The following is a 23,454-nucleotide window of genomic DNA, read 5'->3' as shown; positions in this document are numbered from 1 at the left end:
TAAGTGCTCAATCAATACAATTGAATGAATGAATGAATTTAATACAGCGCTTGGTACATAGTAAGTCCTTAACAAATACCATTAGAAGTAGTAGTTGTAATATCATTTAGTCCTATTTATTGAGCCCTTACTCTGTGCAGAGCACTGTGCTAAACGCTTGGGTGAATACAACACAACAGTTGTAGTAGAAGTAGCACACGCTAACTCCCAAGAGCGTTTCTCAGATCCTTGAAGGCAGGGATCACATCATATTGTCAATATTTATCATATTGTCCCAAGTTCTCGGTACAGTGCTCTGCCTACAACAATTAGTCAAAACATATTAGTGTGTGAAAGTGTATTTATGACTTTCGTTGTGTTTCCAACTAAATACAACCCTCTCTTCCAAGAGCAGTAAGCACCCTCTCACCACTGAGCCTCCCCATCTTATGCTTCTGGACAGATTGTTTTATTGCAAAAATAGACCAGGTTATCACTCATTCTAAAATTATACCAAGCAAACATTCACCGATTTAGGGCAAAGTTTTATGGAAAGAAGTACTCATGCTCCTCCCATTATTTCCTGCTGAATAATCTTTCTGTCATCTCAATTCAAAACCCTTTAGAAAGGGATGCTTCCTTTTGCATAGTTTAATGTTCACTGATTACTCCTGTGTGCCTTGAACAGTTTATGGTTTGGGGCCTACAAAGGGAAAAGCAATAATTGCTTCTTGTATTTATTTTCATTTGTAGAGGCTTGGTAGAGCCTAGATGTTGGTTTCATCCTACAGCCTTACCTTATCCCTTTTCTAGCTTTCCTTCACACACAGAAACTCCCAGGTTCTCATTTGGCTAAGGGAGGAAATACCTTGGAAGATTTCACTTTCAAAAATCTTTTCAACTATTAAAAGTGGTGTGATAGTTTTAAAAATAAAACTAGTGGAAGAGCAGTCCTGCTTAAAAAAAGAAAGTATGGTTCCTGAAGGAGTTCCCCGGCAGAAACAACAGATGAGACCCAGCCTAGTCATGACTACATATATAGATATATATGCATACATATATGAACATATATATATGAATATACATATATCTGTGTGTATACATATAAAAATGTAAATATATATACATACATATGCATATATATGGAAGCAGTATGGCCTAGTGGAAAGAGCACTGGTCTAGAAGTCAAATAACCTGGGTTCTAATCCTGAATCGCCCATACACTTGCCGTGTGAGTTTGGGTAAGTCACTTAACTTCTCTGTGCCTCAATTCCCTTATCTGCCAAATGCCTCTTCTCCCTCCTACTTATATTGTGAACCCCATGTAGGACTGGATTATCTTATATCCACCCCAGTGCTTAGTACAGTGCTTAGGGAAGCAGCGTGGCTCAGTGGAAAGAGCCCGGGCTTAGGAGTCAGAGGTCATGAGTTCGAATCCCAGCTCTGCCACTTGACAGCTTTGTGACTGTGGGCAAGTCACTTCACTTCTCTGTGCCTCAGTGACCTCATCTGTAAAATGGGGATGAAGACTGTGAGCCTCACGTGGGACAACCTGATCACCCTGTATCTCCCCCAGGGCTTAGAACAGTGCTCTGCACATAGTAAGCGCTTAACAAATAGCAACATTATTATTACAGTGCTTGGCACACAGTAAGCACTTAAACAGATACCACAGTTATATACATGTATGTATATATTTCTCTTCACACTTAAAATATTTACTCTGCTGTTTCGTCTTGATGTGTTGGCATTGGCTCCTGCTCTATTCTTAGTCTTCTTCTGGCTTTCACCTCCAGTAAATCATTTTTGTCTGTCTACTTTATTAGAATGTAAACTCCTTGGGGACAGAAGCTTCTAGCTTCCTCCCCCTTCAAGACTGGGAGCCCGTTGTGGACAGGGATTATCTCTCTTCGTCACTGAAATGTACTTTCCAAGCACTGAGTACAGTGCTCTGCACACAGTAAGCGCTCACTAAATAGAGAAGCAGCGTGGCTCAGTGGAAAGAGCCTGGGCTTGGGAGTCAGAGGTCATGGGTTCTAATCCCGGCTCTGCCACTTGCCAGCTGTGTGACTTTGCGCAAGTCCTCTGTGCCTCAGTTACCTCATCTGTAAAATGGGGATTTAAACAGTGAGCCCCACGTGGGACATTCTGATCACCCTGTATCCCCCCAGTGCTTAGAACAGTGTTTTGCACATAGTAAACGCGTAACAAATACCGACATTATTATTATCATTACGATTGAATGAATCATGAATGAATGAACCTCCGTATCAAACAAAAACTCCTCACTATTGGCTTCAAAGCTCTCCGTCGACTTGCCCCTTCGTACCTCACCGCTCTTTTCTCCTTCTACAGCCCAGACCACACACTCGGCTCTTGTGGTGCTAACCTTCTCGCTGTGCCTCATTCTCACCTGTCCCACTGTCAACCCCTGGCCATGTCCTACCTCTGACCTGGAATGCCCTCCTTCCTCAAATCCGCCAAATAATCACTCTTCCCGCCCTATTGAAGGCTCACCTCCTCCAAGAGGCCTTCCCAGACTAAGCCCCTGTTTTCCTCAGCTTCCCTTTCCTTCTGCGTTACCTTGACTCACTCCCTTTGCTCTCCTCCCCCTGCCCCACATCACTTATGTGTATATCTATAATTCTGTTTATTTATATTGATGCCTGTTTACTTGTTTTGATGTCTGCCGTCCCCCTTCTAGACTGTAAGCCCGCTGTGGGCAGGGATCGTCTCTCTCTATCGCTGAATCGTCCTTTCCAAGTGCTTAGCACAGTGCTCTGCACACAGTAAGTGCTCAATAAATACTATTGAATGAATGAATGCTCTGCACGCAGTAAGCGCTCACTAAATCTGATTGAATGAATGAATGAATGATCTGAGAATCCAGTTCTACCACTTGCCTACAGTACCACCTTGGACAAATCACTCAATTTCTCAGTGCCTCAGTTTCCTCATCTGTAAAATGGGGGTTCAATACCTATTCTTCCTCCGAGTTAGACTGTGAGCCCCATGTGGGACAGGAACTCTGTTTAACTTTGTTACCTTTTATCTACTTCAGTGTTTAGTACGGTGCTTGGCACATAGTAAGCGCATAGTAAAAACCACTTATCGTTATCATTATTATCAATCTTATAATTATCACGTTCGGTGGCACTCATAGTCTCTTGTCAAAGGAGGTGACAGGAGTGTACTTTTCGATGAAAAATATTAAAATATTAATCCCCATCACACGGTGAAGTCCAGATTCTTCTGGAAAGTCCTGTGGCCTGACAGCTCCCTGCATCCTCTGGTTTCAGCCATGCAGCCAGTTGTATTTATTGATAATAATGTTGGTATTTGTTAAGCGCTTACTATGTGCAGAGCACTGTTCTAAGCGCTGGCGCAGATACAGGGTAATCAGTTGGTCCCACATGAGGCTCACAGATAATCCCCATTTTACAGATGAGGTAACTGAGGCACAGAGAAGTTAAGTGACTTGCCCACAGTCACACAGCTGACAAGTGGCAGAGCCGGGAGTCGAACCCATGACCTCTGATTCCGAAGCCCACGCTCTTTTCACTGAGCCACGCTGCTTCTCGAGCGCTTACTTTGTGCCAAGCACTGTACTAAGTGTATAAGTGTACACTTAGTGTACCGTACTAAGTGTACGAAGCGTGGCTCAGTGGAAAGAGCCGGGGCTTGGGGGTCTCAGAGGTCGTGGGTTCGAATCCTGACTCTGCCACTTGTCAGCTGTGTGACTTTGGGCAAGTCACTTCACTTCTCTGTTCCTTAGTTCCCTCATCTGTCAAATGGGGATTATAACTGTGAGCCCCACGTGGGACAACCTGATCACCTTGTATCCCCCAGCGCTTAGAACAGTGCTCTGCCCATAGTAAACGCTTAACAAATACCAACATTATTATTATTATTACTAAGCGCTTGGGAGAATACAGTATATCAATTTAACGGACACATTCCCTGCAGCTCCTTCTCCTTGTTTCTTTCCCCCACCCTAGTTTTGCCATTTTCTCCTCATACTTCTGTTGTACTCATCCCAGTCTCCTAATTTTCCTTTCCTACTCTCTTCAGTGTACTTCACTCAAGCAGTATTATAGTTTAGCCTGCTTATTTCGTGGTACTGCTCGCTGTTTTATCCTCTTCATGCAGTGTGCCAGAGGGGCTTTTGCATTTTAGTCAACAGAGGAAATTTTCCAAGATCTGGTAAATTTCTAGAGTAAATGTCAAATCAGCAAAATCCAAATGGATTTAAATCCACTCCAGTGTGTTTTTCTATCCTTGTTCCCAAAAGATTACACAATGGCACCGATTAGCAGCCACATTTTGTAATACCACTTAAGGCTTTATCACAGTGGAGTCTTGCCAGTAATAGTCTTTAATTCACTTATACGTGCCAATTCATCTCTGTCAGAATTCTATTAATTTCCTTCCTGTTTGACTTTGTCCCCAGCCCCTATATAGTGGAGCACACTGCCCCCCGTGCGTGTAACCAAAAAAAAAAAAAAATACATTTAATCTCTTGTAAATTGCCTGTCTGGTCCCACTGCCTGTAACACCAAGCTGTCTGCATTTTTTATTCTACTTAATCCAGTTTTTTGCAACTTATTTCCTTAGAAAAATACAGAAAAGACGATGAAATGGGGAAATTACGTGAAGCGTGTAGGATTTAGTTAGCAATTTTAACCTGTGCCGAGAAGAGTTCCTGAATGATCACAGAGCAACACACACTTTATACAAATGTTTCACGTACTGTCTGAGCAAGCCTTAATGCAAACCTGCCCCTTGCACTCTGCAATCATCCTTGACATCAGGGAGCAGCCTGGCGAAATGCCTAGGTGCTCTAAACATTCCATCCGTGAGATCAAACAGAGGCAGGGTCCAAAAATGGAATTCCTTAGGCTGGTGAGGGTCCGTAGTGAACCAGAGTTTGACGACATAGAGTTTGAGAAAAGACATACGAAAGGTGGGGTGATTTTTCTTTTCGGTGGTAGCAATTTGTTAAGTGCTTACTATGTCCCAGGCACTGTACTAAGCACTGGGGTAGTCACAAGCTAGTCAGCTTGATCATAGTCCACATCCCACTTGGGGCTCGCAGTCTTAATCTCCCTTCTAGACTGTGAGCCCGTTGTTGGGTAGGGATGGTCTCTATCTGTTGCCGAATTGTACTTTCCAAGCGCTTAGTACAGTGCTCTGCACACGGTAGGCGCTCAATAAATATAACTGAATGAATGATCTGAACTCAGTAATCTCTCAATAAATACGATTGAATGAATGAATCTTACAGATGAGGTAACTGAGTTACAGAGAAGTGAAGTGACTTGCCCTCGGGTGACAGAGCAGACAAGTGGTGGAGCTGGGATTAGAACCCCAGGAGGCCTTCCCAGACTGAGCTCCCCCTTTTCCCTCTGCTCCTTCTTCTTCCCCTCTACCCCCCCTTCACCTCTCCTCAGCTAAGCCCTCTTTTCCCCCCTTTCCCTCTGCTCCTCCCCCTCTCCCTTCCCCTCCCCACAGCACCGTACTCGTCCGCTCAACTGTATATATTTTCAACACCCTATTTATTTTGTTAATGAGATGTACATCACCCTGATTCTATTTATTTGTTATTGTTTTAATGAGATGTTCATCCCCTTGATTCTATTTATCGCTATTGTTTTTATCTGTCCGTCTCCCCCGATTAGACTGTAAGCCCGTCAAAGGGCAGGGACTGTTTCTATCTGTTACCGATTTGTACATTCCAAGCGCTTAGTACAGTGCTCTGCACATAGTAAGAGCTCAATAAATACTATTGAATGAATGAATGAATGAACCCAGGTTCTTCTGACTCCAAGGCCCATGCTCTACCCATTAGACCACCCTGCTTCCGATCTGTGTCGTCTCTTTGGCATGCTAGTATGCAATTGTATCTTTGTCAATCACAAGCGTCTTGAGCTCTCTCCACGTTCTTCGCCTTCTTTTCTCTATAATGGTCTTCATTCCCTCTAAGTCAACTTCCTTAACTGTTCCTTGGAATTAATATCCTTATAATAAATAAAAAAGCAAGAAAATAATGATAATCATTAGTGTTTCCTGATATTATTATTCTTATGAGAGCAAGGCACTAATAATCATAGTGGTATTGTTTAATAATAATTAATGCTTCTTATTGTCATTATAAATAATGAGAGCAAGGAAGTAATAATACTAATAGTGGTATTGGTTAAGTACCAAGTACTATTCTAAAGACTGGAGTAGATACAAGACAATCAGATTGTCCCTTTCCCACTTGGGGCTCACAGTCTAAGAGGGAGGGAGAGCAGGTATCTCAGCGTGGCTTAGTGGAAAGAACATGGGCTTGGGAGTCAGAGGTCATGGGTTCTAATGCCGGTTCTGCCACTTGTCTGCTCTGTGACCTTGGGCAAGTCACTTAACTTCTCTGGGCCTCAGTTCCCTCATCTGTAAAATGGGGATTAAGACTGAGCCCCATGTGGGACAACCTGATTACCTTGTATCTCCCCCAGCACTTAGAACAGTGCTTGGCACATTGTAAGTGCTTAACAAATACCATTATTATTATCATTATTATTATTACCCCCATTTTTACAGATTGGGAAACAGGCATGGAACAATTAAGTGACATACCTAAGGTCATCCAGCAGGCAAGTGGCAGAGCTGAGATTAAAACCCAAACCCTCTTTTCCCCCCATCTCCCTCTGCTCCTCCCCCTCTCCCTTTCCCTCCCCTCAGCACTGTACTCGTCCACTCAGCTGTATATATTTTCATTACCCTATTTATTTTGTTAATGAGATGTACATCACCTTGATTCTATTTATTTGCTATTGTTTTAATGACATGTTCATCCCCTTGATTCTATTAATTGTTATTGTTTTTGTCTGTCCGTCTCCCCCGATTAGACTGTAAGCCCGTCAAAGGGCAGGGACTGTCTCTATCTGTTACCGATTTGTACATTCCAAGCGCTTAGTACAGTGCTCTGCACATAGTAAGCGCTCAATAAATACCATTGAATGAATGAATGAACCTTCTGATTCCCACTGCTCATGTCTTCCTTCTTTCTGTAGTGCCCCTTCCCTCACCCCCAACTTCACATCAAATGACATCCCTCTCCCCTTTTAAAACCCTCTAGAAAGTTATTTTATCCAAAAGCATTCCCTGAGTTTTCCTCCTCCTTTTTTTATGGTGTTTTATGGCATTTGTTGAGCTCTTATTGTTTGCCAGACACTGTACTAAGTGCTGGGTTAGATACAAGCTGATCTGTTTAGACATAGTCCATGTGAACCACAAGGGGCTCACAGTCTTCATCTCCCTCATTCATTCATTCAATAGTATTTATTAAGTGCTTACTATGTGCAGAGCACTGTACTAAGCACTTGGAATGTACAATTTGGCAACAGGTAGAGACAATCCCTGCCCAGTGATGGACTCACAGTCTAAATGGGGAAGACAGCACAGCAAAACAGAACAAAACAAAGCAAGAAAACATCATCAAGATAAATAGAATCAAGGAGATATACACCTCATTAACAAAATAAATAGGGTAATAAATCATATATACAAATGAGAACAGTGCTTGGGGGAGCAGAGGGAAAGGGGGGGCTCAGTCTGGGAAGGCCCCTGGAGGAGGTGAGCTCTCATTAGGACTTTGAAGAGGGGAAGAAAGTTAGTTTGGCGTGAAGTTAGTTTGGAGTAAGTCTCCCTCTTACAGATGAGGTAACTGTGGCACAGAGAAGTTAAATGACTTGCCCAGAGTCACCCAGTAGATAAGTGGCATAGCCAGTATTAGAACCCAGTTCCTTCTGACTCCCAGACCCTTGCTCGTTGCACTAGTCCACATTGCTTCTCATCCTTCTCATCAGCTCCTCAGTTCTCGTGTATTTTTGGTTTGAAAATGTAGTCTTGGGCTGCCCATTTGAACCTCTCATTTATATCCCCACTCATAAATGTAGCATCTTCATCTGTTTTTCTCTCCTGTTTCCCCCACTATTATGCAAGCTCCTCGACGGAAGGGATTTTGCCTTCGACCTCTCTTGCGTGTCCCTTAAGGGGGCTCAGCAAATTCTCTTAATATCGTTGATTCTGATAGGATTATTTCTTCTGTCTATTTTAGGATTGGAGTAAAGCATCAAGAGCTGAGGGAAAAACAGGCAAGAGGACTCCTGGATTATTCCAGTGGCCCGGGAGAGCATGATATGGATGACGATGAAATGGACCCCAATTATGCCCGAGTGAACCATTTCCGGGAAACGTATGCGCCAGACAGGATCTACAGGCCTTCGTCACCCCCTGTGGCAGGGCCCCTGGTCTACCCTCGGGCTGGCGCTCCAGTGTCACCAGACAGGGATCATTTGGAGGGACTCTACGCCAAGATCAACAAACCGTACCAACCCCAGATTCCCACAGAAAGGTAACGTTGTCCGGTGAGCTAGCCTTGATGTTGGCCAACTGCAATTCACTTTGTATTTTAATGTAAGCAGAGTGGAGCCGGCCGTGGAGGAAGGGTGTCGTTGGGATGAACTTTATGCTAACTATCCTGAGATTTGCCCCTAAAAATGATGCACAGAAGTGGATTCTGTAAAAAATTCAGAGATGTACAACTTAATCCTCAGTACCCGAACTTCCCCAATCTCTCCCCGTACCACTCAACCCCCAGACTATATGAATTAATTAATTAATTCATTCATTCATTCATTCATTCATTCATTCAATCGTATTTACTGAGCTCTTACTGTGTATAGAGCACTGCACTAAGCGCTCGGAATGTTCAATTCGGCAACGGATAGAGACAATCCTTGCCCAACAATGGGTAAGTCTATGTGTATGGGGGCAGAGGAGGGGTGTGTTTGCACTCATGTAGCAAGCGCATAATAAGATGGACAGAGAGCTTCCTCCATTTCCAAGAGAGCCTACCTTCACCCTATCATTCATTGGGTCGTATTTATTGAAAATTTACTGTGTGCAAAGCACTGTACTAAGTAAGCGTTACCACAAAAGAACTCAAACTCTCAGCATTTCTTCCTCCCCCTGAATTCCAGCCCCTAAGAACCCCGAGCCCTTTGCCTTCCCTCCCCTGAGCCCACGCGAGGACAGAGAAGCCATGGATCGGCCTGTAATACTCCCATCTCACTCCCTCCACCTCAGGTACTTAGAAGAAAATTAGTGCTCATTTATGCCTATATTTAGTTGGGCTTCAGAATATCTTGCAAATATATACAAGGAGCACCCCCACCACCTCTGCTCCAATTCTGGTGTCCACTCAGTTCCCCTGCGACACGAGAGTCATCTAGGTGAACCCCCACGACCAGAAGAACCTTCACCAATGTCAGGCACATGTGCCTAACTCCAGCCCCCTCTGAGGGACGCCACGACGCGTTCTAGCCAGTTTAGACACCTGTGGTCCTAAGAGTGCACCTCAATTCCCTATTAATGTTCTATCCACAAAGTGTAGTGAAAACCCACATGATGTGAGACCCAAGCATTCGTTGGACTAGGAGAGGTTGGGGAACAAGAATTTGGCGGTCACAGAGAGCGCTTATTCCAAAACGAAAAATAGACTTCTGTTCCAGATTTCTTTTGGTGCTGACAGCCACCCAGTGCCCATTAGTAACCGGCTTTCGTGGGATTGCATGATATATTGCATATGTTTACAGTTTACATTTCCCCAGCTGTGTGATATTATGCACTTTCAATTAGGTTGGGGAGAGGAAGGGAAATCATGGCATTTTTATGCAGACTGTAAAGTGTAACTTCACAAGACTGATTACCTTTCAGAACCTTTCCAATAACCAAGAGGGAAGGAAGGAGCAATTTTTAATCCTTACTGTCAAGCTTCCAGGTTGATAGCATTAAAGAAAGATGGTCAAGTTTTTCTTTGAGGCAGAAAGAAAATATAAATTCCTAGGACTCAGTGATTCAGCCGTTATAACTAGGTTTCTGATGCGTGTCACCCCTCAAGTCATGGGTTAAAAGAAGAACTTTCCCCCTCCCTGTCTAAATAAAGGCTTTAATTGGCATTATGTAGATTCTGATCGTGAGCATGGAATTGCTCTGGCAAAGAGAGAATGGGGCTGAGTAGTCATGCTCTAGCAGGGAGGGCAAGAATGTAATTGGGGTGTGGAGCAGAAGAGCAGGTTAGACTAGAAGAAAGTAGGAAGATAGTAATAATAAAAATAATAACAACAATGTTAATTGAGATATTGAATAAGCGCTTTCTATGAGCTAGAACTGTACTAATCGCTGGGGTGGATACAGCAAATCGGGTTGTGACGCAGTCCTTGTCCCACATGGAGTTCACAGTCTTAATCCCTATTTTACAGATGAGGGAACCGAGGCCCAGAGAAGTTAAGCTGCTTGTCCAGCGTCACACAGCACACAGCAGAACTGGGATTAGAACCCAGGTCCTTATGACTCCCAGACCCGTACTCTAGCCACTGGGCTATGCCGCTTCTCTGTAGAAGATGGCCATGGCAAGCCTTTTCCTGAGATTGGCCCCCTTGGGTGATTATATACACCCTCACCTAGGCCTCATTTTTGAAAAGCTGCAAATGGCTAATAAATTATTTCTCAAATAATTAGCAGCCGCAACCTTGTTATCGAAGGAAATGAAAGCAAATTAAATTGAGGTATTTATTCATTTCTTGCAGATAGAGTGTGAATGGGGATAGGGGTGGCGGTTCAAATTGGGAGGGGAGAAAAAGGCAGGAATGAGAGAGGAGAGGCAGAAGACCAAGTGAAGAGAGTGAGACAGAAGAGACAGAGGGAAGACAGCAAAGAGAGGAGAAGGAAATAGAGAGGAGCAAAGATGAAATCAAGAGAGTTGAGAATCAGGGAGGAAAGAGAAATGGACAAAAGAGAAACTAAAGCAAGAGGGGAGATGTGAAAGAGTGAGAACAGAGAGAAGACACACTCCCAAACAAATAATAATAATAATAATAATAATGTAGGTATTTGTTAAGCACTTACTATGTGCAGAGCACTGTTCTAAGCGCTGGGGCAGATACAGGGTAATCAGCTTGTCCCACGTGAGGGTCACGGTCTTAATCCCCATTTTACAGATGAGGTAACTGAGGCACAGAGAAGTGAAATGACTTGCCCACAGTCACACAGCTGACGAGTGGCAGAGCCGGCATTCGAACCCATGACCTCTGACTCCCAAGCCCGGGCTATTTCCACTGAGCCATGCTGCTTCTAGCTAGACTGTAAACTTGTTGTGGGCAGAGTGTGTCTGCTCCCCCGGCCTCGCCCAGACTGTGAGTTCGTTGTGGGCAGGGAATGTCACAGTTTATTGTTATTATTGTACTTTCCCATGTGCTTAGTACAGTGCTCTGCAAGCTGTAAGCACTTAGTAAATACGATTGAATGAATGTTATTGCTATATTGTACTCTCCCAAGCGCTTCGTACAGTGCTCTGCGCACAGTAAACGCTCAGTAAATGTGAATGAATGAATGAAGCTACATTTAGCCAAACACAGACACAGTCTCACCCACTTGACCTTACTCTCTATCAGTCACAGCAGAAGAATCAAGCAATGATTGAAGCAGCGTGGCTCAGTGGAAAGAGTACGGGCTTTGGAGTCAGAGGCATGAGTTCGAATCCCAGCTCTGCCACTTGTCAGCTGTGTGACTGTGGGCAAGACACTTAACTTCTCTGGGCCTCAGTTACTTCATCTGTAAAGTGGGGTTAAGACTGTGAGCCCCATGTGGGACAACCTGATTCCCCTATGCCTACCCCAGCGCTTAGAACAGTGCTCTGCACAGAGTAAGCGCTTAACAAATACCAACATTATTTATTGAGCACTTACTGGGTGTCCAGTGCTGTAGAAGGCACTTGAATGAGTACAGTAGAGTTAGTTATCACTGCAGTCAAGGAGCGGACAAGCAGAAGAGGTAGCCCCTTCCCCATCTCTCCCTACACCCCTGCTCCTGACTCCAGAGTGGTGGAGCTGCTTATTATAATAATTATAATAATAATGATTATATATGTTAAGCACTTACTAAGTGCCAAGCACTGTTCTAAGAACTGGGGTAGATAAAAGGTAATAAGGTTGTCCCAAGTCTTAACCCCCATTTTTCAGATGAGGTTACTGAGGCACAGAGAAGTTAAGTGGCTTGCCCGAGGTCACCCAGCAGACAAGTGGCACGGCCGGGATTAGAACCCAAAACTCTGACTCCCAGGCCCGTGCTCTTTCCACTAAGCACTGGTGGTAGGAAGCTGCTTTCCAGAGTCAGGGGCAAGAGCAGGGAGGAAGATGCTGAAGAGAGGCAGCCTCCTTAGTGTGTATCTCCTTCTCACATGGATATCTTTTTGTATGTGTGTGTGGTATTTATTAAGCACTTACTATGAGTCAAACACCGTTCTAAGGGCTGGAGTAGATTCAAGTTAAATTAGGTTGGACATAGTGCCTGTCCCACAAGGGGCCCACAGTCTAAGTAGGAGAGAGAATGGGTATTTATTCCCCATTTTACAGTTCAGGAAACCGAGGCACAGAGAAGTAGAGTGATTTGCCCAGATCACACAGCAAGGAATTAGCGGAGCCGGGATTATCACCCAGGTCCTCTGACTCCCGGGACCGTGCTGTTTCCACTACACCACCTGCTTCTCTTAATAATGATAATATTGGTATTTGTTAAGCGCTTACTATGTACCAAGCACTGTTCTAAGCACTGGGGGAGATAAAAGGCGATCAGGTTGTCCCACATAGGGCTCACAGTCTTCATTGTGGAGGTTGCATCGATTAATCGTGAGCTGCATGTTGGGCACTTAACTCCCCATCGTACCCATCACACAATTCAGTCAATCAATCAGTGGTATTTATTGAGCACCCACTGTGTGCAGAGACTGTACTAAAAACCTGGAGAAATAGAATGCAACTCTGGTAGTTCCCCGTGTACTCAGGATAGAGCAGACAGCACATCACCGGCTTACTCTTTCAGTCACCGGTACTTTGTCCTGTGGGTAACATTTAATTAATGATACAAATGCCTTCTATGATCAGATCACCCTAGACAACGTAAGCTCATCGAACGCTACCACAAATTGCCCATTAGATTCCTAAGGCTTTAAAGAAAATGTTTGAGTGCCTTTTCCCAACGTACATGGATTCCATAATGAACGACATCTAATATTTTGATTTTATTGATGCCTCTCTTTCTCATATAACAGTCTACCACTCTTTCTACCTTCAACCCACCCTGAAAATCACATCCCCCAAGAGGTCTTTCCTGAATAAGCCCTCATTTCCCCTATCCTCCCTCCCTTCTGAATCAACTATAATAATAATAATAATGTTGGCATTTGTTAAGCACTTACTACATGCAGAGCACTGTTCTAAGCGCTGGGGTAGATACAGGGTAATCAGGTTGTCCCACCTGAGGCTCACAGTTAATCCCCATTTGGCAGATGAGGTAACTGAGGCACGGAGAAGTTAAGTGACTTGCCCACAGTCACACAGCTGCCAAGTGGCAGAGCTGGGAGTCGAACCCATGACCTCTGACTCCGAAGCCCAGGCTTTTTCCACTGAGCCACGCTGCTTCCCAACATGCACTTGGCCGTGTACTTTGATAGCAATAATATTATTTCTTAAGCGAATTTCTATGTGCCAAGCACTGTACTAAGCGTTAAACTCACCCCAACCCACAGAACCTATGTAAATATTCTTTTACTCTACTATTTCTCTTGCCCATCATTTATTTTAATGCCTATCTCCCTCTGTAGACTGTAAGCTCCTTGTAGGCAGGAATCTTATCTACTAACTACTGTATTGTACTTTCCAAGGCATAGTACAGTAGTCTGCACACAATAAACAGTCAATAAATTTCATTGATTGATTAGATGTGATACATTTGCTGGGAGTTTTTTGGAAGCACTAAGAACTAATGGCCTAGGAGATCCTGGGGGTAAGGGTGATGAGGGGAAGTGGAGGTGTTAAAAGGAAAGTTTCCTGGCTAAGTGTTAATCACCCTCAAAAGTCTTTTTTACCTTTTTATAAGCCCAGGTGTGAACAGCACCTCCTACTCTTGAGGAAGAGCTGGATAATTGAGATTTCTTCCACAAGTCCCTTCATTTTTGAGGTTAAATATTTCACATCTCGCCACAGATTTGTCATTTACCAGATCATGCTTTAGTTGGCGGTTGGATCTACTCTCTATCTGCTCACTCTCTCGTGATATTTTCCCCTATTACTTTTATTTCAGATTAATGGCTTTTTTAGCTCTCACCTCTGACTCACAGCTTGTGTGATATAGTGTGTGGGGACTTGATCAGTGAATAAAGCACAGAAGTTAAAAATATGTGTTTTTGTCATTTCGACAAATAGAGCAGAGATGATCTCATTTCAGACTAGGGATTCCGGTTATGTGTCAGTGCTCTAGAGAATTGAAATGAATGTGTTAAACCAAGCAATCAAGGGTTCTTTCAGAGAAAGGATTCACTGTCATAAATTTTTTTCTAACGACAAATGATAATAAAGTACTCTTGAGGGAGAGAATCCCTGTGCCTATAGAAGTCCTATTAAAAACTGCTCTACTATGAATGGTACTTTCCACTGACCCCTGTCCTGAAACTTCAGGCTCTCATTTACTTGTTCAGCCCTCTGAGGTTTCCACTCATGGGATTGTCCAAGATATGTCCCTCTGACCTAAACTTCTCCCGACAGCTTCTGAAATCCCGGCGGCCGTGATCGATGTTACGTTGGAGGTGGGAAGACCAGTTTGGATCAGTGGTGATTAATTGTCACAGTCACCTCCTAGCCTTTCCGGGGGGTTACTCTGATTTATTTAAGCCGCCACCTCGTACCCATTTAATAAAATACCCAACTGTAGCTTGTATTCAACATCTTTCTTCCTAGGGGCTAAAGGTTCTTAGCCCACATTCATTTCTCTGATTTTCCCCCCACCTCTGTTCCCAGGGGAGTAGGAGGTGCTTTATTATCCCGTTTGAACACGTGGGAAGAATAAATCTTTAAGCAGGATTCAGTGGAGAAACCTAGACAGGAAGTAGTTTTCCTCATTCCCACCTTCAGCCAATGCTGTAAACCTATGCAGGATCTCTTTGATTGGGTGCCTACTCAGTCAATATTATTTATTGAGCACTTACTCTATGCAGAGCACAGGACTAAATGCTTGGGAGAGTTGCGCTTTCCCAAGGTTTTTAACAGTGCTACAGTAACATACAATAGGCACTCGATACATGCTACTGATTGATTGGATGATTGATTGATATGCTGGGTATATACTTTGCTTTTCCTATAGGATTCAGGCAGTTTTCAAGTTAAAACTTTATTATTATCATCAAAGTCATCATTATCTTTTTTCACTTCGAACAGTGGTAATTTTCGAGTGCTTAAACGTGCGGTTCCCTGAACTGAGTACTCTGGAAAGTGCAGTACACCAGAGCCAGCAGACATGTTCCCTGCCCACAATGAGCTTACTGTTCTGGAAGGTTTCTTATTTATCCATCATCATTAACTAAGCTCCACTTTTCCAGAAGTAATCAAGAAAAAGAGTTAAAGTAAAAGTGAGAATCCCTGTAAAGATCTGATAGGCCCATAGATTTCTGAGTGAAGAAATAACTGAGGAATATCAGCGTTGACATGGCTTCAATCTTCCCCCATTGAGTTTTTCTTTAAGGCTTTCACCTTTATGAGACGCTAATGGATCTTGGATTAGTGGGCCAAAACATGAGCTATTTGAATTAGCTAGTCTGGCAATTCTTGGACAAGAGCTGGAAAAAGAGTGCTCTGCCCCAAGTACTCAGTAAATATTGATTTGATTGATTGAATAGTCTTTGGAATGTTCTTAGGCCACTATTTCTGCCTGGAAAGCAAGAAATGATTCTGGGTCTTCCCAAACCTGTTGGTGGATCAGAACCAGCCCTTCCCTGATTCTACCAATGAAGGTGGAAGAGAGTCCTACCTCAAATTTTGCATGTGGAGCTCTTGCATCTTGTCTGAAGACGCTTGACCCACATGGCTACATTTCAGGAGTGTGAGGAGAGTTGGTTCATTCATTCATTCAATAGTATTTATTGAGCGCTTACTATGTGCAGAGCACTGTACTAAGCGCTTGGGATGAACAAGTCGGCAACAGATAGAGACAGTCCCTGCCGTTTGACAGGCTTACAGTCTAATCGGGGGAGACGGACAGACAAGAACAATGGCACTAAACAGCGTCAAGGGGAAGAACATCTCGTTCATTCATGCATTCATCAGTTGTATTTACTGAGCACTTACTGTGTGCAAAACACTGAACTAAGCACTTGGGAGAGTACAATAAAGCAATAAACAGACTAATCCCATGCCCACAGTGAGTTTACAGTCTAAAGGGGGAGACAGACATTAATATGAAATAATAAATATTTAGCGTTTCATCCAGGATGCCCTTCTGAAAGCACTCTACAATCCTTAGGATGGAAAGGCATTATAGAAGCATAAATTATTATTATTCTTTTAAGTTGCAGCAATAGCAATAGTGTAGTCAGGCTATGTGCTGCATTTTAAGTATGGAGTTGAAGTCAAAACAGAATCACTAAGAAGATTACTAAATGCAGTATGCTACCAGACCCAAATTGTTTATGCACGTGTTTGTTTTAAAGTTCATTCATCAGCCAGGGCATTTTTGTTTCTAATTAGAATCTTAATTTTTTGACACCTGCATGAATATTCTCAGTCAAAACAAGCTTTAGTGATTTGCCCTAGTACAATTTAGCCAGAATGAAAATCATAACCACTTACATGCCATCTATTCTTCAGATCTTTTAAATTCATAGCTGCCAACCCACAATTCACGTTGTGATTTAGCAAGTGTTCTCTGTTTTCCATATTTTCACCCATGACAGAGTTATCACCCACATAAGAGACGTCCAAATTTCCTTCACTCACTTAATATGAAATTTCAATACATGATGCAAGCTAATTCTCGTGATTTTTTGTTGTTGTTTTTGTTTGTTTGCCCTTTGAGTTTCAGCCCTTAGGCCTGAAACAAAATTGCTAAACATTCATTATTAGGTGGGCCAGGATATCTGCACTAAGAATACAAAAGAGCAGAGGACCCGGTCAGTTAATCAGTGGTATTTATTGAGGCCAAATAGATGCAGAGCAGTGTAGTAAACATTTGGGAAAGTACAGAAGAGCCATGGTCCCTCACCTCAAGAGTTTATAGTCTTTGTCTGAATTGCCATAATGTCTGATAGGCTCTGAGTCAGCTCTCAAATGGAAGTTTCCTGAAAGAGTCTTGATTTATGTACTTCAAAACCCTAGAGTTTCCCACCTCAGCCTGTCACAACCCTGTATCCCAGATTAGCAGAAGGAAGCAAATTAGAGAAGCAGCATGGCATAAGGGATAGAGCACGAGCCTGGGAGTCAGAAAGTCATGGGTTATAATCTCGACTTCTCCGCTTATCTTCTGGGTGACCTTGGGTGAGTCACTTTACTTCTTGAATATGGGGATTCAAACTGTGAATCCCACCAGGGACAGGGACTGAGTCCAACCCGATTGGCTTGCATCTACCACAGCGCTTAGTATAGTGCCTGGCATATAGTAAGTGCTTAACAAATACCATTATTATTATTATTATTATTATTAGCTGGGATGTGGCAACCAAGACCAGCCCACCAGGCCAGGTCCACAAGGGTCCGACTTATGGCCACAATGGTCATTAAAATACAGACCTCATTTCTCCTACTCCCCTGCCAACACTCTTAGAAACTCCTTCCTTTCCCCCAGTGTGTCTATGCCTAGGTAAAGTGCAAGTTCTTTGCACTTTTCTTTCTTTGCACTATTCTTTTAATTCACTCAATCGTATTTATTAAGCGCTTATTGTACTAAGCACTTGGGAAAGTACAATACAACAATAAACAGTGATATTCCCTGCCCATAATGAGCTCACAGTCTAGAGTGGGGAAGATAGACTTCAATACAAATAAATAAAATTACAGATATATACTTCAATGCTGGGGGCGGGCAGGCAGGGAGAGCAAAGGGAGCAAGTCAGGGTGACGCAGAAGGGAGTGGGAGAAGAGGAAAAGTGGGACTTAGTCTGGGAAGGCCGCTTGGAGGAGTTGTGCCTTCAATAAGTCTTTGAGGCAGGGGAGGGGAGTAATTATCAGATTCGAGGAGGGAGGGCATTCCAGACCAGAGGCAGGATGTGGACCAGGGGTCGCGGTGAGACGGTCGAGATTGAGGCACAGTGAGAAGGTTAGGTGACAAATCTCATACAAGAAAATCATATGAGCAGAATTTAGCTTTGATACCCATGAAATGGTGAGTGTAAGATCTGATCTGGCTATAGATACTGGGTAAGCCACAGTTATTCAACTGTGGTTGGTTGGATACAGTCAGAATGGTCCTTTCTTGCCATTCATTATTCTTGGTGTGATCCACTTTTCTAATATGAATTAAACCCTGATCAGTCCTTTAAGGCTGCTGGGACTGCCACAAAAGACACTTGGTGGTTATGTTTTGATTATACAGTTCAGGGTATAAAATGTGCATTTGGAGTTTTGAGCAGTGGATCCAATCATGTTATCCTCCAAGACACTCAGTTTTGTCATTAGGAGGGCTTTCATTGTGAGTTTGGGCTAGAATATCATTGGGGAATTGGAGTATGTTGGCAGATCAGCTTTTTAGGTACTCTGTATAACAGTGTCAGAAAAAATGGTTGTATGCATGCTAGCAGCACTGGACATGGTGAAATACTACATTGTGAGTTTTCCTTAACCTGGGGTTTTACAAGAACACACCTACCTCTGCATTGAACAGAAACTCATTATTGTCAGCTTTAATGATGATGATGATGATGTTGGTATTTGTTAAGTGCTTACTATGTGCAGAGCACTGTTTTAAGCACTGGGGGAGATACAAGATGATCAGGTTGTCCCACTTGGGGCTCACGGTTTTTAATCCCCATTTAACAGATGAGGTAATGGAGGCTCAGAGAAGTGAAGTGACTTGCCCAAAGTCACACAGCTGGCAAGCAGCGGAGGTGGGATTAGAACCCACGACCTCTGACTCCCAAGCACGGGCTCTTTCCACTGAGCCACTCTGCTTCTCTAAAGCATTCGATCACCTTGCCCCCTTCTACCTCACCTCACTACTCTTCTACACCTCAGGCCATTCACTAGGCTACTCTAACACCCATCTTCTCACGGTTCTTCAATCTCGTCTATCTCACTGTCGACCTCTCGCCCACATCCCGCCTCTGATCCGAAATGCTCTCCCTCTTCATATCCGACAGAAAATTACTCTCCCAACCTGCAAAGCCTTATTGAAGGCACATCTCCTCCAAGAGGCCTTCCCTGACTAAGCCCTCATTTCCTTTTCTCTCACTCCCTTCTGCATCGCCCTGACTTGCTCCCTTTATTCTTGATTCTATTTATTTGCTATTGTTTTAATGAGATGTTCATCCCCTTGATTCTATTTATCGCTATTGTTCTTGTCTGTCCGTCTCCCCCGATTAGACTGTAAGCCCGTCAAAGGGCAGGGACTGTCTCTATCTGTTACCCATTTGCACAGTCCAAGCGCTTAGTACAATGCTCTGCACATAGTAAGCGCTCAATAAATACTATTGAGTGAATGAATGAATATTCACTCTTCAACCCAGCCCCACAACACTAATGTACATATCCGGAATCTATTCATTTACATTAATGTCTGCCTCCCCCTCTATACTGTAAGCTCAAGGTGAGCACAGCATGTGTCTGTTATAATGTTAAGCTGTACTCTCCCAAGTGCTTAGTATAATGCTTTGCACACAATAAGCGCTCACTACAATTGATTGATTGATTGAAACACATCTCAGTATTATAGGAAAACTTGAGGCATTTGAGGTCTCTTAGAGAATTTCTGTGAAGACCCTCAGAATTTAAGCCCCACATTGTTTAATCAAGAGCAAAAACTCTATGACCTGCACTCTGATCCCCTTTCACAGTCAGCAGCATAAATTGAGTGTTAGTTAGCATTTCAGTGCACATTAATTCTTTTTTAAAAACTGTCATTTCATTTTAAATGCTAATATGCGTATGGTTAATTAAGAAGGCAAAATTGGCTATAAGCTTGGTGAGTTCTTAGAGGAAGGAAGAGGGAGATCATTACGCTTCTGATCATTGCTAGCTATTTGTGAACCAGCTGATAATGTGCAAAATTAAGATTTCGTAACTGGCATTTTCAATGAATGGTTAATGGCTGGATATTAATTAAACAGTCAGGGTGGTTCAAAAGAGAAGCTATTAAAAATAGGGTTTATAGGCCAGTCACTTGCATAGAGAAACAGAAATCCTGAAAGCTTGTGGCCTCTTTGTTAAAAGGACAGCACTAATATAGCTGTCTCTCTAGAGCAAAAAAAATCCACCTGGGCAGGCACCTTAAATGTCCTCTAAGGCTCTCTTTGGAGGAAGACGCTGCAAACTTGGAAAAAGAAACAGAGAAGTGCTTTATCTGAAGGATGGTTTGCATATTCTGCTCATTTACAAATTTGACCTCCAAAATAATAATAATAATAATGAATAATTATGGTATTTGTTGAATGCTTACTATGTGCAGAGCACTGTTCTAAGCGCTAGGGTAAATACAAGGTAACTAGGTTGTACCACGTGGGGCTCACAGACTTAATCCCCATTTTACAGATGAGGTAACTGAGGCACCTCAGTTGAGTGAGTGAGCTGGCATTAGAGAAGCAGCATGGCTTGGTGGATAGAGCTTAGTACAGTGCCTGGCACATAGTAAGTGGAAGACAGCAAAACTATAAGTTGACTGTGAGTTTCACGTGGGACAGGGACCGTATCTGACCTGATTGTCTCCTATCTATTCCAGCACTTAGTAATAATAATAATAATGTTGGCATTTGTTAAGCGCTTACTATGTGCAAAGCACTGTTCTAAGCACTGGGGGATAAAAGGTGATCAGGCTGTCCCACATGGGGCTCACAGTCTTATTCCCCATTTTGCAGATGAGGTAACTGAGGCACAGAGAAGTGAAGTGACTTGCCCAAAGTCTCACAGCTGACAGGCAGCAGAGCCAGGATTTGAACCCACGATTTCTGACTCCCTAGCCCGTGCTCTTTCCACTGAGCCACGCTGCTTGGCATATAGTAAGTGCTTAACAAATGCCATTAAAATAAAATTAAAAAGAACGTATATTTAAATTACTGAATTCTGGGGAACATATAATGTACCAGTCAAAATGTAGAATAGTGCTCTGCTCACGGTAAGCTCCCAGTAAATATCAGTGACCGATAAAGAAATCTGATGAAACAAAGCGATCACCTCTATTGAGAGTCCCCAGCTTTGATGGAGGAGAGCAACTACATTGTATTTATGGGCAGCAGGCAGAGTTCTGAAAAGTTTCCCAGCATCCTGGTTGCCCTAAAATTCAGCAATGTCCCTTAAAATTCAGTAATGTCACAAGTGAAGGACATTTGTGTGCCAAAAGCTTGATGCTAACATCTGAGAGGTCTCCTTCCTAGCCCTAGTAGAAAACCCGGGATACAAGATGATTCTCGGGGTTCCTAACGCCGTGGGAGAGGGAAGAGAGTATGGGTGGAAACCAGCATCAGAACAGCCTGCACTGGGAGTAGTGACAGTAACACAAATTACAGGAAATTATCTTCAGCTCCTCAACTGGAGCAAAATCTCTTTCCTTTTGCCAAAATTGTCAGCTCACATTGTCCCCAGTTGGTGAGATGTTTTGTTTCGTAAGGGTGTTGGAAGAGTGGCTTGCTCGGTATATTTCAAACTAAACTTTGGTTGTGTCTGGGGTGTTTTGCATGATGGAGATGTTGATACTATTCTTACTTTCACTGTAAATGGGCACCCAGATTAGCGGGGATTTTTTTGATCTCCTTGCTGCAATGCATGCGTAATCCAGCATTTTGCTAAGGAATTTGGGCGGTTTTTTAATAGTATTTGTTAAGCGCTTACTCTGTGCCAGACGATATACTAAGCACTGAGGTAGATACAAGCTAACAAGGTTGGACACAGTCCATATCCCACATGGGGCTCATGCTCTTAATCCCCATTTTACAAGTAACTGAAGCACAGAAAAGTGAAGTGACTTGCCCAAGGTCATAGAACAGACAAGTTGCGGAACCAGGATTAGAACCCAGGTCCTTTCGATTCCCAGGCCCTTGCTCTAGCCATTCCACCACACTGCTCCCCAGTTTTGACTAAGCTGAAACCTCACATTTTCTACAGGCACCATAATCAGGTTCAAAGGGGAAGTTTTTATACACTGAAATAAGTTATCCATTATTCTCACCACACCCAGTTCAATTAATCCGCATTTTACTGTTTCCTATTCAATTTTCTTTTATTTGCCTAGATATAATTATGCATTTTCTCCCAACAGTTGTGGTTTGATTTCACTCTAAGTACATGCTGCCTATTCTAAGCAGTATGTCCTTATGGAAAAGGTAAGGGCCAGGAGTCAGGAGATATGGGTTCTAATCACAACTCTGCCATCTGCCTGCTCTATAACCTTCTGCAAGTCATTTCACTTCTCTTTGCCTCAGCTTCCTCATCTGTAACATGGGGATTCAATACCCTCTCTTCTAGAGTGTGAGTCTCATGTTGGGCAGGGACTGTCTGACCTATTTATTTGATTTAGTAAAGTGCTTGGTACAAAGTAAGTGCTTAACAAATAGTATTTCATTATTATTATTATATTCTAATGAAATATACTATCATAACAGTTTCACATCCAGATCCAGCACAGTGTAAACATTAGTTTAGGCTTTGATTTTGAATGGAGTTTTCTTGGAGAGTTAATGTAACAGAACTAGTCATAAAAAAATTACCATAAAACTTCTTGGACATAATAATGTTAATAATGTTGGTGTCTTTGGACACCTTTGGAATCTTTGCTGTTACTTTGCCAGGGAGGAGTTTGTTGTCCAGATTCTTAAAGTGGTCTATCCATCCCTCAGATGTTTGTTTCCTTTTTACAAGAAAAATTAAAATATGCCTATCCCGGAAAAGTTACTGAAAACCACTGAAGAGTTACCTTAGTATCATATTCTATTAACAGTGCTTCATTCCTGTGGGAATTCACTCAAATAAACATACTGGGCCTCCAAAGGTAGGTAGGTGGGAATCACCCAAAAGAAGTTCAAATAATAATAATAATAATGTTGGTATTTGTTAAGCGCTTACTATGTGCAGAGCACTGTTCTAAGAGCTGAGGTAGACACAGGGGAATCAGGTTGTCCCTCGTGGGGCTCACAGTCTTAATCCCCATTTTACAGATGAGGTAACTGAGGCACAGAGAAGTTAAGTGACTTGCCCACAGTCACACAGCTGACAAGTGGCAGAGCGGGGATTCGAACCCATGACCTCTGACTCCAAAGCCTGGGCTCTTTCCACTGAGCCACGCTGCTTCGCATATCGTCATTCATACCTACATTAGGAAAAGATGTGTGACAGCTCCCCTACACATTTGCCCTTGCAAATATAGGTTTAGATGTTCCTACGTTCAATTTCCAGAATCAACATTAAC

The 23,454-nt window shown here is 43.0% G+C and overlaps 1 protein-coding gene across 1 annotated transcript in view; it reads left to right on the top strand.

Moving 5' to 3' along the window:
- Nucleotides 1-23,454, top strand: part of PARD3B (par-3 family cell polarity regulator beta) — a 933,574-nt gene that overhangs the window by 728,300 nt on the left and 181,820 nt on the right. Inside the window, 1 exon segment of the mRNA XM_029068763.2 lies at nucleotides 8,081-8,377. Coding sequence (XP_028924596.1) covers nucleotides 8,081-8,377 — 297 coding nt within the window.

The sequence above is a fragment of the Ornithorhynchus anatinus genome, chromosome 7 (assembly GCF_004115215.2).
Source record: "Ornithorhynchus anatinus isolate Pmale09 chromosome 7, mOrnAna1.pri.v4, whole genome shotgun sequence".
Lineage (NCBI taxonomy): Eukaryota > Metazoa > Chordata > Mammalia > Monotremata > Ornithorhynchidae > Ornithorhynchus > Ornithorhynchus anatinus.
The sequence above is the reverse complement of the archived record's forward strand: the minus strand, read 5'-3'. Positions and strand labels throughout refer to the sequence as shown.